A 15,721-nucleotide genomic window follows, 5' to 3' on the forward strand; every position below is an offset into this window, starting at 1 on the left:
ACTGGACAGAAATCCGTTTAAGCACACTTTAGAATACTGGGAAACACTCAAATGTAAACTTCCACTGCTGTAAACCAAACATTACATATTATATTAATGAAGAAAATACAACAAATTACTAAGTTCACTGTAATAAAATCATGAATGTATTTCTGTTATAGAGGCTATAAACAGATACCAAAGTCTCCCACTGGTCAACGCACATCTAATAGTGATATAATCCAACTACTTAATATGGGAAAAAACGAACTTAAACTAGATTCAGAATATACGAAACACAGAGCTCCACAAGCAACTAAACCTCCCCAAACGTTACCAAACATAAAGCAAACTCAGCATCATGAATTATGAGAACCTTCAGATCAAGAGATGATCTTACAATGATCTTACTTACAATGATCTTACTCACAATGATCTTACTCTTCAAAGTACCCAAGCATTCTCGCCTGGAATATTGATCGGAGTTTGCCTACTTTTCAACTGCACTCAAAGTCAGAATATAACAATACAAGGCTCCAGCGCAGGGACCTTGACCCCTGGAATCAATGCATGGTAACCGCTAGTGTTCGCTTCAACAAGAAATGTAAATACGAAGAAATTTGTTGACCAGACCACACACTAGAAAAGTGAAGGGACTACGACGTTTCGGTCCGTCCTGGACGGACTCCATCGACTTGAGAATGGTCCAGGACGGACCGAAACGTTGTCGTCCCTTCACTTTCTAGTGTGTGGTCTGGTCAACATATTTCAGCCACGTTATTGTGACGCATCATCCGCATACGAAGAAACTTACAATTAAATTTCCCCCCACCCACAAAGGAAACAAATATATGTATTTATACGTGGATATGTTTGACTGTTCGAGGATGGAGGCCATATACTTCAGGCTACGTAACCCAACTTTGCACCCAGATTCTTATGGGGTACACGCGTAACATGGTTGGGTCAGGGTTGGCACAAGTTAAACGAATACCACTTAACATGTTACCAACAGGACCCCTACAATGATTCTTGGCATATCAACTGGATCTTGAATTATTCTTTTAGTTTTTCTCTTTCTTAGTTTTAGTAAAACTAGTTTTTAGTCAAACTTAATTGGCTGCATCTGTCTGTCCATCGCCCAGATGATGATGACCCAGACTTAAACACTTTAAAAATATTAAAGAATGAAGTTCCGCTGCACTTGTGTTACTTTCTAATAAAATTACTTTTTCCAAGGGGGAAAACTGGTATGAAATATGTCTATATATATATGTATTTTGTTTCTTTTAAATGTATTTGAGTTTCACTTGAATTCTCTCTCTCTCTCTCTCACCCCCCCCTCTCTCTCCGTCTTTCTCTCTCTCTCTCTCTCTCTCTCTCCGTTTCTCTCTCCCTCCCTCCCCCCCCGGATCAAGTTCATAATTACCCGACTACCTGATTAAACCCATACACACACACCCGAGCCAAAACTAACAGCACAACGAGGCAAGCCGAGCCAATACAAGCAACAAGAGTCTCAGCCAGGCCGCTAAACCTTAACAATGTATCTAAAATATTTTGGGCTGTGACCTACATCACAAGAGCTTTGACAAAGGCCAATTTTCAAACGAATACGCGACGTTGTTGGCTGATAAAGACATTCGCTGGAAGGCGTTTGACTAGTTAACTGGACCAAGAAGCGAACCTTTTTAGCAAACAGGATGTTCCTGTATGGTGACGCCATACAGAGATCCAGTGACAAGGCGTGTATGTTGAGGCATACACTATACACGCTAAAGGACATACATGGAACACGAAATACAATTGGATCACAAATGAATCTGTGAACTGAAATTTCCGGCTTCTCGAGCCCATTAAAGCCCAATTGGGTTCGACCCCAATCGAGCTCGGGCTCGAACCGGCAGTTCGAGCCCGAGATATAGAGCCCGAGCTTTATATCTCGAAATAGAGATATAAATATCACTCTTATAAATATCTCGATCAAAGAAATTCTAACAAATAAACGAACTACATAATTCTCAATTACCTATTTTTCTATTATTCTACTATAGCCTTAGACACAGCCTCAAAAGCCACAGCTTTTATAGCCTCAAACTATTTTAGTCCAAAATAAATGTTTTTATCTAAATTTATCAGAAACATTGCTTGATTGGCCAGTTTGAAAATACTTCTGCTTATCAAGCTCTCTGAAAATTGTCAACACAATGGCCCTGTTCCACAAAAATTGGAACAACCCATTTTTTGGGGGAAACAATCCAATTTTTTGTAGACAAAATTGTCCACAAAATTGAACAATGTGAAAAGCGCTGTTCGACCGAATACAATCCGGTTACCTCAAATAGGCTTCACAAACGGTGAAGCCTAATATCTCCATTTCCCTTTCGTTAAAAATAAAGTGGTTTAAAGTAACCAAAATCGACACTTACGAGGCTACACCCATTTAACCGACTTGGGAGAATTCTCACCAGTCCCAGCAAACGTCTATATAAATCAATCAGGCTGATTTAATCATTATATAAAATTCTCTTCGAAACGATGCACAAGCGATCAAGATATATTTAGCCCGAAACACTATGACGACTTGTGTTCAGCTTCGGGACATTGCGTCATTCACAGGTTTCGATCCTTTACTTCCATGGTATCTATGGTTTCCGGCCACCAGAGTGAAAGGTGTGTGTACGTCAGTCATGCGTTCCTGCGCACGGCCGTGCGTCAGGGGCTGAGTGACTGTGGTTATCTATACGGGTCCTGGGCTGTGGCGGACCTTCCTGTGATCGACCGCTAGGCGCCCAACCTTTCTGTACCTGACACAAGCAAAGGGGGGAGAACTGTTTACATAGTGGTAGGGGGCACTAATGCAGGGTTACACAACGGTGGGGGCCGTTAATGTAGGACAATAACGGTGTGAGCCACTAATGTAGGACCATACACAGCGGTGGGGGACTAGCTTTGTTTTTTGATTTTGTAAAAATATTCCTGCGCGGGTCCTCAGCCGCTGGCTGACCCACTATCTTATCTTGAGGTTATCTTGAGATGATTTCGGGGCTTTTAGTGTCCCCGCGGCCCGGTCCTCGACCAGGCCTCCACCCCCTGGAAGCAGCCCGAGACAGCTGACTAACACCCAGGTACCTATTTTACTGCTAGGTAACAGGGACATAGGGTGAAAACTCTGCCAAATGTTTCTCGCCGGCGCCTGGGATTGAACACAGGATCACAAGTCCAGCGTGCTGTCCGCTCGGCCGACCGGCTCCCACTAACTGTTCCTTACGTCTTGTCTCTGCTTTACTTAGGCGGAATACCAGTATTAATGACTCTTACATCCGCTGGGACAATAACGAACTACACCATTTATCTAACAACACAAACTGCCACCACCACCAATCAAGTGCTCAATGTGATGCCAATGTCTAAAATGTTATTTCGTGAATAATATGTTCAGTCACGGATATGCGGAACGTGGCTATGAACACAGCTAATGGTAGAGGCAATTTGGCAATTTGATACTGGAAAATGGTTGCTTTGTTCCATTATTGATGTCACCATTATGTAGTGTTGACAGTCTGGTGTTGAGACGTTGTTTTGTCTAAGTGGCTGTTCTGGTTCTTAAGTTATCGCTTGTTAGGTTCACCCTTTCTTCTGTGTGTGTGTGTGTGTGTTTGTATGTGCTCTCTCACGATACATGCATATTCCTTTCCCTCTCACCTCTTAGCCTACTTTTCTCTTGTCTCTACACACACACACACACAACAACCAAAGCGTTATTGAGAGGCGGGATCAAAGAGCCAGAGCTCAACCCCCGCAAGCACGACTAGGTGAGAACTAGGTGAGTACACAACCACACACACACACACACACACACACACACACACACACACACACACACACACACACACAAAATATTAGAAAGTTTTTTTTTTGGCAGAGTGGTAGAGGGTTGGAACAAGCTAAGTGAGAAGGTGGTGGAGGCCAAGACCGTCAGTAGTTTCAAAGCGTTATATGACAAAGAGTGCTGGGAAGACGGGACACCACGAGCATAGCTCTTATCCTGTAACTACACTTAGGTAATTACACATACACACACACACACAGCATCTACTCAATTTAAATGGCAGTAACAACCACCTCTGGGCACTATATACCAAAAATCCACTAAACCATTAGTACATTTGCTGCATATCATTATGCAACAGTTAGGGTAGTTAGTTACCCGACGTAAACAACGCTACAATGTATTCCTAACAAGGCATGTGGTGGTTACAGCTCTGAAGACAATTCTAGTGTATGGTTCCTTAATTTATAGACCATTTGAGAGGGTGTTATGATGTTCAGTTGAGTATTGAGTTCGAATTTTTGCTTTTATTGTTTTGTTTGTCCTCGGGTTACTGGCGCCGCAGTCACCCCCCCCTGATGCATCTTATCTTCCCCCTCCCACACTCTAGGACCTCCTGCTCTCCCACACTCTAGGACCTCCTGCTCTCCCACACTCTAGGATCTCCTGCTCTCCCACACTCTAGGACCTCCTGCTCTCCCACACTCTAGGACCTCCTGCTCTCCCACACTCTAGGACCTCCTGCTCTCCCACACTCTAGGACCTCCTGCTCTCCCACACTCTAGAACCTCCTGCTCTCCCACACTCTAGGACCTCCTGCTCTCCCACACTCTAGGACCTCCTGCTCTCCCACACTCTAGGACCTCCTGCTCTCCCACACTCTAGGACCTCCTCTCCCATCTTCCCGTCACATCCAGCAGGTGTCCTAGTTCGTCTCCACTCGCAGGAAGGATACCATTCTGTCTCTCAGTTTCAGGTTTCAGTTTTTCTGACCTCTTTCCTACGGGTCCTGTCCTTCTTTTGTGTTATGCCCCCTATCTCTTTCTCTTAGTGTACTCTTTAATTCCTCCTGCAACGCTCCTTATTCACTCGTTACTGCTATTCATTGTTCCCTGTTCTTCTGTCTATTACCGTCTAAGTCTTCCAATTTTCCTAGCCTGTATAGTCGCCTGTCATATTGGTTCTTTTATAACCTCCTCTCTCTCTCTCTCTCTCTCTCTCTCTCTCTCTCTCTCTCTCTCTCTCTCTCTGGTTCCTTTATCGAACTCCCCGTCTCCTGTATCATCTGTCTGCTGCTTGCGTCTCCTCTCCTTATACTCGTCTTTGAAGACGGTATTGCACAATTCTCTAACATATTCATTGTCGGTACAACATCATGGATTAAATGTCTCAACACTGCTACACACACGCCAGACAGTACCGCGTTTTAAGCTTATTCCCTCACACGTTTAACACCCCGTTTAAGCTTACGAGTTAAATAATAAAAATCACTTCTTATTTTCCGTAATGCTGCAGATGGATTCTATTTTGTGGAATTTCCAAGTGATTCTGCGGTATTTCACTAGAGAGTCCTGTAATTTCACGAAGTTCACTGATAGATGAATACGTCACTGGCTATAGACTTTCACAGTAGACACGACACTAGAGACACTTAGAGTCTCCACTAGGCAAGGAAAGGTAGATGACGGGAAGCACCTTATAGCCTAAGGTGCATCCGTTCGGTGCTTTCTCTCTCTCCTTATAGCCTAAGGTGCGTCCCCTCAGCCAGGCGTGTGGCAGCTCTTCCTCTGAACCTTCCCCTCACCCGGTCCAACACTCACTGAATGTGCGGACTGCCTGAGAGGGGAGACCCGCCCCCCTTACATGCTTCACCCACGGCGCCGGAACGCTCTACTCTAGTCCCTGTGACCGCCACCCAGAGGGGTGGAAAAGTCAATTGTCTTAACACTTAAGACGCTATATTTTGAGCGCTTCTGAGGTGCGTTCATGGCGTATAAGCAGCTTCATTTCTACGCATTACTCATGAGCATCTGTCTGTCTCTCTCTCTCTCTAGATGCATACGTCCGTCGATACGCAAAAAGACTTCAAATTTAAAAACTATTCAAGCTCGTCACGACCATAGTGGTGACCTTGGAGCAGCAAGGACGACCATAGTGGTGACCTTGGAGCAGCAGGAACGACCATAGTGGTGACCTTGGAGCAGCAAGGACGACCATAATGGTGACCTTGGAGCAGCAAGGACGACCATAATGGTGACCTTGGAGCAGCAAGGACGACCATAGCGGTGACCTTGGAGCAGCAAGGACGACCATAGTGGTGACCTTGGAGCAGCAAGGACGACCATAGTGGTGACCTTGGAGCAGCAGGAACGACCATAATGGTGACCTTGGAGCAGCAGGAACGACCATAGGTGGTGACCTTGAAGCAGCAAGGACGACCATACGTGGTGACCTTGAACCAACGAGAACGACCATACTAGTGACCTTGAAGCACCAAGGACGACCATAGTGGTGACCTAGAAGCAACAAGGACCAGCTTCACAACACAGCCGCGGCTCGTAGCGTGGACAAGTTACCTCAACTCATCACGTCATTTGCTACTAAAGCAAATAATTACCGTCCCTGTAGCTCGCGGACCCGGGAGTAATAACCCGGCGTGGGGAAGAGGTGATAGACGAGGGGAGAAAAGAGAAAAGGGGGTGATAAACGAGGGGAAAATAGAACAAACAAACCTAGCAAAAGGGGAATTTAAGAGAAACAGGAAAAAATGCGAGATAAAGGAGCTTGGAGAGTAGGGTTAGGGGATTGGAAGGTGGAATAGGAGAAGACATTTGCGTGTACCAAGGGATAGAGAGGTGGTAGGGATGGGAGGGTAGAAGGTGAGGTGGGATAGGTACAGGAAGGTCAAGGTGCAACCATGAATATGATGTAAAATAGACATGAAGGGAGAGAGAAAAGGCGGAATGTCTATCGAGGGTGAGGTGGTGTAGGACGGAGATATATCTATATATATATATATATATATATATATATATATATATATTCCTGCAAAACAGCCTATGATTAAAGCTATAACTTTAAATCAATCAGAAGCAAAGGCAAAAATTTTTTACCGATTCATGTACATGTAAAATCATGACTTTACGAAAAGCTTAGCGCATAAATGTTCCCCAATTATTAATAATATATTATTATTAATAATTTAATATGCAAATTTTTAAAAGGGTAGGAATATATTTTATGCATGCAGATGGTGGTAGGTGATTATTAATAGGCTACGTAGGGGTTAGTGTGTCTGTATAGAGTCGTTAAGACGACCTACTGGTCGTGCTGGCCCATTGCGAGTGGTCATTCGTGTCTCAATGGCTCTTGTTAATGTGTTAAGAAACACTTTCATTTCTTAAAGGTATTTCTTAGATGGTCAAGTATTCCACGAGTGTAACCTATGTGTCTCCATACACATATGTATATTTATAGTGTGTATCTTATTATTAATTTGTTAATATAAAGTGTTTTTGTCTGATTATAGTTTAGGCAAAGATTAGGTGGAAGTTCTTAATTATCTAATTATGGGTGTTCTCTTATTCTGCGTTACAATGTGCCGAGACATTGTTACAATGTGCCGAGACATTGTTACAATGTGCCGAGACAGTGTTACAATGTTCCGAGACATTGTTACAATGTGCCGAGACAGTGTTACAATGTGCCGAGACATTGTTACAATGTGCCGAGACATTGTTACAATGTGCCGAGACAGTGTTACAATGTGCCGAGACATTGTTACAATGTGCCGAGACAGTGTTACAATGTGCCGAGACATTGTTACAATGTGCCGAGACAGTGTTACAATGTGCCGAGACATTGTTACAATGTGCCGAGACATTGTTACAATGTGCCGAGACAGTGTTACAATGTGCCGAGACATTGTTACAATGTGCCGAGACAGTGTTACAATGTGCCGAGACATTGTTACAATGTGCCGAGACATTGTTACAATGTGCCGAGACAGTGTTACAATGTGCCGAGACATTGTTACAATGTGCCGAGACATTGTTACAATGTGCCGAGACATTGTTACAATGTGCCGAGACATTGTTACAATGTGTTGAAATACTCATGACATTTGGGTATTAGTTGTTACTTCCCCATTTTTGTCATCATTTTGCACTATTATATATAATGCACTGTTAATCTTGGTCATTGTAATCCACTTGGTTGATGCCCTTGGACACAGTCAGTTAATTTAATTACGATTCAGTGCACAGCCGGACTGAGATAAGGCCAATTTGTGGGTAGTTATTATTGCTAGCGATTAATGGGTGCTAAGGTCAAAGGTCTCAAATTGGAATCCCACCACCACACAATTTCGTAAAATACCCTCACACACACTTAGCGAAATTGTTGTCCAAGCAACCAGGCCATTCATGGATGCTCCCAATAAGGATCTCGTAAGCTAAAGGTTATAATTCTCATTTTAAACTACTCCTTTGTGGCACTGCCCGCTGATTGATGATTGAAGAAGATTAAGCCACCCAAAAAGTGGCACGGGCATGAATAGCCCGTAAGTGGTGGCCCTTTTGAGCCATTACCAGTATCAATAGCTGATACTGAAGATCTGTGGAGGTGCGACTGCACCCTGCGTGACGGGAGATGTCTCCCCCGTGACTGCCCGCTGGGTTCATCTTGCTACATAAGGTCTCTAGTGACGTGTAGATAAAATGTGCATGACCGAGAATGCTGTCAGTGTTTTCAAGATGTTTTAAGATTCAGTTACTGGGAAGCAAAAGTTGCAAGTAGCACGGGCTATGGTGAGCCCCTAGTGGAATTACCCGGCACAGGAGCGGGGCTGTAACTTGTGTATATACGCTCTTTAGGTAGAGAGCGCGTAGCATACGTCCACCCCACGCAGCGGCCGGGCACCAAATGAGGGCATGCGACCGGCGCCTCTTTCCCCCCCCCCCCCAACAGAACGCCTCCAGCGCACACAACATAACTACAACTCGCTTTTAAAAGTTGTTACAACATTGTAACGAGGTAAAAATGGTTATAATAACGTTGCGTGTGATAAGGGGGATGGGGGGAGGGGGAGAGAGGGGAGCTAGTGTGCTGCCCTCTTCCTGATGAGGCAGGAACTATCTGATACAAGGAGTCACCATATGGGTTCACACCCTGCATGATAATACTTCCAAGGTCACTATACTCATCTTGACGTGCTGGCTACACCTTCTTCCCCACACCCCCACACACCTATAACAGATGCCCCCCCCCCCACACCCCCACACAAAAAAAAAATACCCACATATAACCACGTGAAAGATTGGAGTCTCTAAATATCAATTCCTGACATTAATCAGAAAGGTTAAAAATAATGAGTCGAGTGCTCTTGAACAACTCCACAATTTACCAAACGTTTAAGTAACCATTTACGAAACTGGTACATCTTTCCCTCATCTTAGTTACATTTATTAAACAGTTCGGAGCTTAGAATCTTCCCAAGGTTATTATTGTAATAAATTCCTTCGTGGCGCTCTGGACTTCATATACTGTTTAATAAATGTCAATAAAAGACGTCATGATTGAGGAAAGATGTACAGGTTTCGCTAATAGCTGTGTGAAGACAATGCTAAGTCGAAAGAAGTCTCCGGGAGGGCAATGGAGCGATAAGATAATTATTTTATATTTATTATTTTGTTAAATGCTTTCCGGAATCCCTTCTGAGAATATACTGTCTTTGATATTGAAGTATTAGGGGCCCCAGCTGCGTACTTAATGTGTATTAAACAGGAACACACACACACACACGCACGCACACACACACACACACACACCAGTCCTGCCTACGTCACACCAAGGGCAACTAATCGGATCGTATTCATCCTTCACAGCTAGACATACGACCAGTCTGTCAAGGTTGCAAATATACAGCCACTTGGCTAGGCGATACGTGCATTCCCTAGGGCCTAGGCTAGGTGATACGTGCATTCCCTAGGGCCTAGGCTAGGAGGACACGTGCGTCTCCTAGGCTCTAGGCTAGGACACGTGCATCTCCTAAGCCTAGGCTACGAAAACACGTGCATCCCAAAATAGAATCGCCAGGCAAACAATACAATCGCCAGGCCAGCCTAATACAATACAGTCGACAGGCAGGATAAAATACAATCCTTAGGCCAGCATAAACAAAATACAACCATCAAGCGTGGAAGAGATACATTCCTCCACCTGTAGGAATTAGTACAATCAACTGCCATGATTAAATCTTGAAATATTTTACACAGTAAACCCTTACATTGCTTCAGTCACATATATGCCATTTTTCCCAATAGATTTATTAATTACTTTTAATCACACTTAAATGTAGTACTTTTAACTCGCTGCGCAGCTGAATGGTTAAGAAACTCTTAATTCTCTTCCGAACTCATTCGTTTTTTCAAACACATTTTCAAGGAATACAGAAGGGAGAAAATTAACATGGGGTTTAGTGTCATATAACACCCCTACACCTGGTACAAGGGTTAAGTAACCCTTTACCTCACGTTAAAGGCACTATACGGGCTCACCATAGCCCGTGCTACTTGGAACTTTGTTGGAACTTTGTTCCAAGTAGCGAATCTTTAACAACAACGTCTGGTTACGTTCCGTGTGGGTTGGTATTAGTCTCCGTCACCAATATGACTTGCTCTTTCAAGTTTACATTTTTTAATTAAATGAAGTTAATTTTTTACTTAAACAAGACGCTACTTCCTGAGGGGAGGTTTGGCACAAATATTTGTACTCACATTATTTACTTCTTAATCACACGTTGTATCTGCGGACCTTGTAGTTTGTGGTGTATAATACTGTATAAATATTGTATACAACTTTCAATAAACACAACTTCACCGCAGTTACACATATTTTAATTCTACTGGCAGTACGTGGTTTGAATTTTGACCTTGAGTCGGTGGGGGCTTACATATATATATAAAGCTATTTATATATACTGTTTAACAATTAGTATATATATATATATATATATATATATATATATATATATATATATATATATATATATATATATATATATATATATCCATCAGAAAAAATCATTGGCTACAGTAAACAAAAAATATATATATAGAAAATAACCAAAAGCACTCAAATCTTCATAATTGTGTCCTTGTTTAAAGAAATATTATGAGGAGGTTTAACAAGGTGTTCCGTCAAGGTTAACAACTGGTGGCAAGTGTTGGTGTAATGACTCGGCCAAGACGGTCAAGATGACACCGAAGACGGTCAAGATGACACCCAAGATCAACCCATCTGATTGGGTTGATACGTTCCTATATAATAGGAACTTATAAAAGGAATTTTCCTATAGGAACTATGAACGTTAAATAGCCATGAACCGTGTATGTGCTTCAGAATGGACATTAGTGACCCAATCATGAGGTTATCTTGAGATGATTTCGGGGCTTTTAGTGTCCCCGCGGCCCGGTCCTCGACCAGGCCTCCACCCCCAGGAAGCAGCCCGTGACAGCTGACTAACACCCAGGTACCTATTTTACTGCTAGGTAACAGGGGCATAGGGTGAAAGAAACTCTGTCCATTGTTTCTCGCCGGCGCCTGGAATCGAACCCAGGACCACAGGATCACAAGTCCAGTGTGCTCTCCGCTCGGCCGACCGGCTCCCCTAGGAGACCGAATGTCTGTAATACAGTCTATGTGGGACAAATGGAAATGTATATATAGTATGGCTGTTAGAATTGTATAATCACCCGTGGTGGAGTTCTCACTATATGCTGCTGTATCCCCTCTAAGACTATCTTGTCTATAGGGACGACCAGATACTGTGAGGAGTATCTGATCCCACTATCATCGTTGCTCCTAAATCAACTACAACAGGATACTGTATTTACGTTGTATAGATGTATGGCCGCGTCTGTGGTAGGACAAATACAAATATTTCTCGTGCATGCATAGTTTCTCTTCCCCTTGAAATTATTGAATCAAAAAGCGAGTTTCTCCCGCGTACCCACACACCATGCTAATGAGTGCTGGTAACCTTACCCCAAATGTTCTCCAGTGCTTGTGCACGAGCTAAGCATCCCTACACACACACACACATATATATATATACACACAGAGGTGCAGGCTGACTATACACAGCTTTAAGTGTAGATATGATAGAGCCCAGTAGGCTCAGGAACCTGTACATTAGTTGATTGACCGTTGAAAGGTGGGACCAGAGAGCCAGAGCTCAACCCCCGCAAGCACAACTAGGTGAGTACACACACACACACTCACTCATTACTCCCATTTATCCCTAACGATCTAATTATGTTGATAAACATCTTAATTCGACCATTTGAGCATAATTAAAGGTCAAGACACATACAGGGGCTAACAAGCAGCGAGCTGTTTGGTAGACCTTAAGTACTTTCTTACACTTGTACTTTCTGATGTTTCAAGAGAAGAATGGTGGCAACTGAGGAGCATCTTAAAATGGATGAAGATGTTTATCTGAGATAACAATCGAATTCCGTGTGGCGTAGTGGTGGCAAACGTGCCCTTAGCCTTGCCGGCCACTTTGTCTGGGGTCGAGAGAGCCCTGACTAGTGAGGATTGATTGAGCACCATTCCTTGTTAGATCCTCTTCACCCAGTAATAATTAGGGACCTGGTTGTAAACCTATTGAAGGGTCGTGTTGCAAGGCGAACTGGTGGGTGATGGCTAACCATCCACAACATTCTCATCTTGAGATGATTTTGGGGCTTTAGTGTCCCCGCGGCCCGGTCCTCGACCAGGCCTTCACCCCCAGGAAGCAGCCCGTGACAGCTGACTAACACCCAGGTACCTATTTACTGCTAGGTAACAGGGGGGCATTAGGGTAAAAGAAACTCTGCCCATTGCTTCTCGCCGGCGCCTGGAATCGAACCCGGGCCACAGGATTACGTGTCCAGCGTGCTAGCTACACAGCCACCGGCGCCATCTGTGTAACTGGTCGACTGCAGCTAATGACGTAGGCTCACTGCAGTATACAGTCTTCACGACGTCATCAAATAATTAAACCATTTTTTCTCTCTCTCTCTCTCCTCACTATTAAAAGTAAATTATCATAATACATTATTTTCTCAAATGTTTCACAAAGCCTCAATGCGTGTTTATATACATATGGAACACTTTACTCCTTTGTAAGAATTTGTGGCAAGAATATAACTCCTGGAAGACTACATCCCGCCATGGCTTCAGAGAAACCTTATCACGCAGCCACACTCCACCACTGGCCCAGGCCCCCTCAACACGCTCAATAACAGTATACTCAGCAGTATATCCTTAGTGGTATACTCAACATGTGATATACCGGCTAGTATACTCACTCGCACAGCACGCAGTATACCACCAAAGGCAAACTGGCTATGCACTCCCCCTCCTCTTCCTCCGACAAATAATAATTCAAGTTTTTTCATTAAAACTTTGTCTTAATTCGTAAATATGATAGGCTCCGTTATCCGTTTTCTTTTCCTGTCATTTCGAATTCCTTTATTCAATTTCGTCTTTTATTATAGTTGCATAATCTTTGTTTACTTCAATCTGCGTTCTCTGGTTTTGTTTACATCTACTGTACTAGATTTTTAGTCTCTGGGTTTTGTTTGGTAATTGTTATATTACTGGAGCCTGGGCGAGGCTAGTGCAAGCCGTCGCCAAACAACAGGTTTCGAACAATGTGCTCCTGTGTTATTGTTTTCATCTTCGCGCCAAAACTGATTCAGTACTACACGTGTCCTTACTCAAACACCACACGTGGCGCCTGGTATGAATTACTTGCCAGCACCACAGATGCCTTGACAGGCAATCAAGCACCACCACACTTACCTTGACAGGCACTCAAGCACCACCACACTTGCCTTGACAGGCACTCAAGCACCATACACACACACACACACACACACACACACACACACACACACACACACGTGTGTATTCTCTTAGTTGTACTTGCGGGGTTGAGCTCTGCTCTTTCGGCCCGCCTCTCAACTGTCAATCAACTGTTACTACTGTTACTACTATTTCCCCCCCCCCCCCACACACACCAGGAAGCAGCCCGTAACAGCTGACTAACTCCCAGGTACCTATTTACTGCTAGGTAACAAGGGCATTCAGGGTTAAAGAAACTTTTGCCCATTGGTTTCTGCCTGGTGCGGGAATCGAACCCGTGCCACAGAATTACGAGTCCCGCGCTTGAAGGGTTGAGTCTCTGCTCCCACATTTTTCTGATCATATTTACATTAAAATTACATTTTTGTTATGTAAACATTACAATATGTTTACTTAACATTTTTACCGTATAAGAGTTAGTGTTACGTCGTTATCTAAACTGTCCCATTTGTCCATGACCTGAACACTGTAGGCCCATTTATCTATATCTAATAGGAGGGGGGGTTGCACTTACGAGTGCGCATGCGTTCCTGCGCTATATTTCAATTATTCACCGTCGAATATACGGTTTCAATATTGACTCAAACGACCCACTAATGTCAAAATCAAAATAATACGTCCGTTTCGATCCGTTTCGAAACGTTTCGGTTCGTTTCGAGCCATGACTTGATAATAGTCCAAGAAGGACCGAAACGTCTTCACTCTCCTCATTATTCAGACCTGTGGGTTGGGTGTCTTAATTTTCAGCCCCGGTATTGTGACTGTCTATACTACGGGCTCACCTTAGCCCGTGTTACTTGGAACATTTTGTTCCAAGTAGCGAATCTTGAACAACTACTGTCGATATCAATGTTGAAAATTTAAATACGTTTATCGAGATATACACATAAAAGAATGAGGTATATATATTATATATGTATATAATATATATAACAAACTATGCATATTACCTAATATTCTGAGTAAATAATGATGTCAGCTGAAGGTAGGAGATTACAAGTCGTGTTCAAGTCAAGGTGGTTAAATCCTCGTTCTGGGAAGCCTTTTTTTCTGCCTGAGGTGAACTTAACTCAAAGGTCAAGTTGGAGGGTATTCTTGGTCTGTTATAGTTATGAGGTTAGTTATTATGTACCCCCGTGCCCATCCTGTGGGCGGTGGTGGACCCCCATACCCATCCCGTGGGCGGTGGTGGACCCCCATACCCATCCCGTGGGCGGTGGTGGACCCCCATACCCATCCCGTGGGCGGTGGTGGACCCCCATACCCATCCCGTGGGCGGTGGTGGACCCCCATACCCATCCCGTGGGTGGTGGTGGACCCCATACCCATCCCGTGAGCGGTGGTGGACCCCATACCCATCCCGTGAGCGGTGGTGGACCCCCATACCCTTCTCGTGGGCGGTGGTGGACCCCCACAGTTCATTTAACTAACCAATTAACATTCTTCACTAACTACCGACAAATTTCTTTAACCCACACGGAGGTGAAAAGCTTCAGTCATTACCATAGCCTGTGTACGACCGTGTCTCAGTACTGCTGACCACCACCACACTAACCACTACAGTTGAGAAGATCACGGAACGTGTCAGAGACGCACCTGAAGTATAGACAAAATCTCCTGGGCTTCTGGGTCGTCCTCTGCCTGATTGCCATTGTCATCGTTGCCATAACCAGGTGCTGAACCCCACACGTGGTCCCCACAGGGTGAGTTTGACATTATATTTGACATGCTCAACGCCTTTGCTTTGAATTTCTCCTCTATTTTGATTTTAAATCGTCCACTGGAGTCTTTGACTGCCAAACGCACACAAATCCAAATTGAAAATCACTGAATATTGGGATTACTTTTTCCTTTTTTCCTCCACTTAATATACAGAGGTGAAGCCAGGCAAAGGTGTCATTATGCTGTGAGGTGATGACTGTGGCGAGACGTCAAGCAACAGGATGAAGAGCAGCAGTCAGTCAGAAGGGCAAGTTGGACTGAGACTCGACCACC

At 43.9% G+C, this 15,721-nt stretch overlaps 2 protein-coding genes across 3 annotated transcripts in view; one reads left to right on the plus strand and one right to left on the minus strand.

Annotated features, from left to right (window-relative positions):
* LOC123746526 (dual specificity tyrosine-phosphorylation-regulated kinase mbk-2) overlaps positions 1 to 15,721 on the minus strand; it is a 205,957-nt gene that overhangs the window by 161,335 nt on the left and 28,901 nt on the right. The gene's annotated exons all lie outside the window — the stretch shown is intronic.
* Positions 7,408 to 7,920, plus strand: LOC138359403 (uncharacterized). Its single transcript, XM_069318532.1, has one exon. It carries the CDS (start codon positions 7,408 to 7,410, stop codon positions 7,918 to 7,920), a length of 513 nt encoding a protein of 170 aa, XP_069174633.1.

Source organism: Procambarus clarkii, chromosome 90, assembly GCF_040958095.1.
Source record: "Procambarus clarkii isolate CNS0578487 chromosome 90, FALCON_Pclarkii_2.0, whole genome shotgun sequence".
Taxonomy (NCBI): domain Eukaryota; kingdom Metazoa; phylum Arthropoda; class Malacostraca; order Decapoda; family Cambaridae; genus Procambarus; species Procambarus clarkii.

Excerpts from the sequence above, each read along its gene's own strand:
- LOC138359403 (XM_069318532.1), top strand. The coding sequence starts at position 7,408 with ATGTGCCGAGACATTGTTACAATGTGCCGAGACATTGTTACAATGTGC.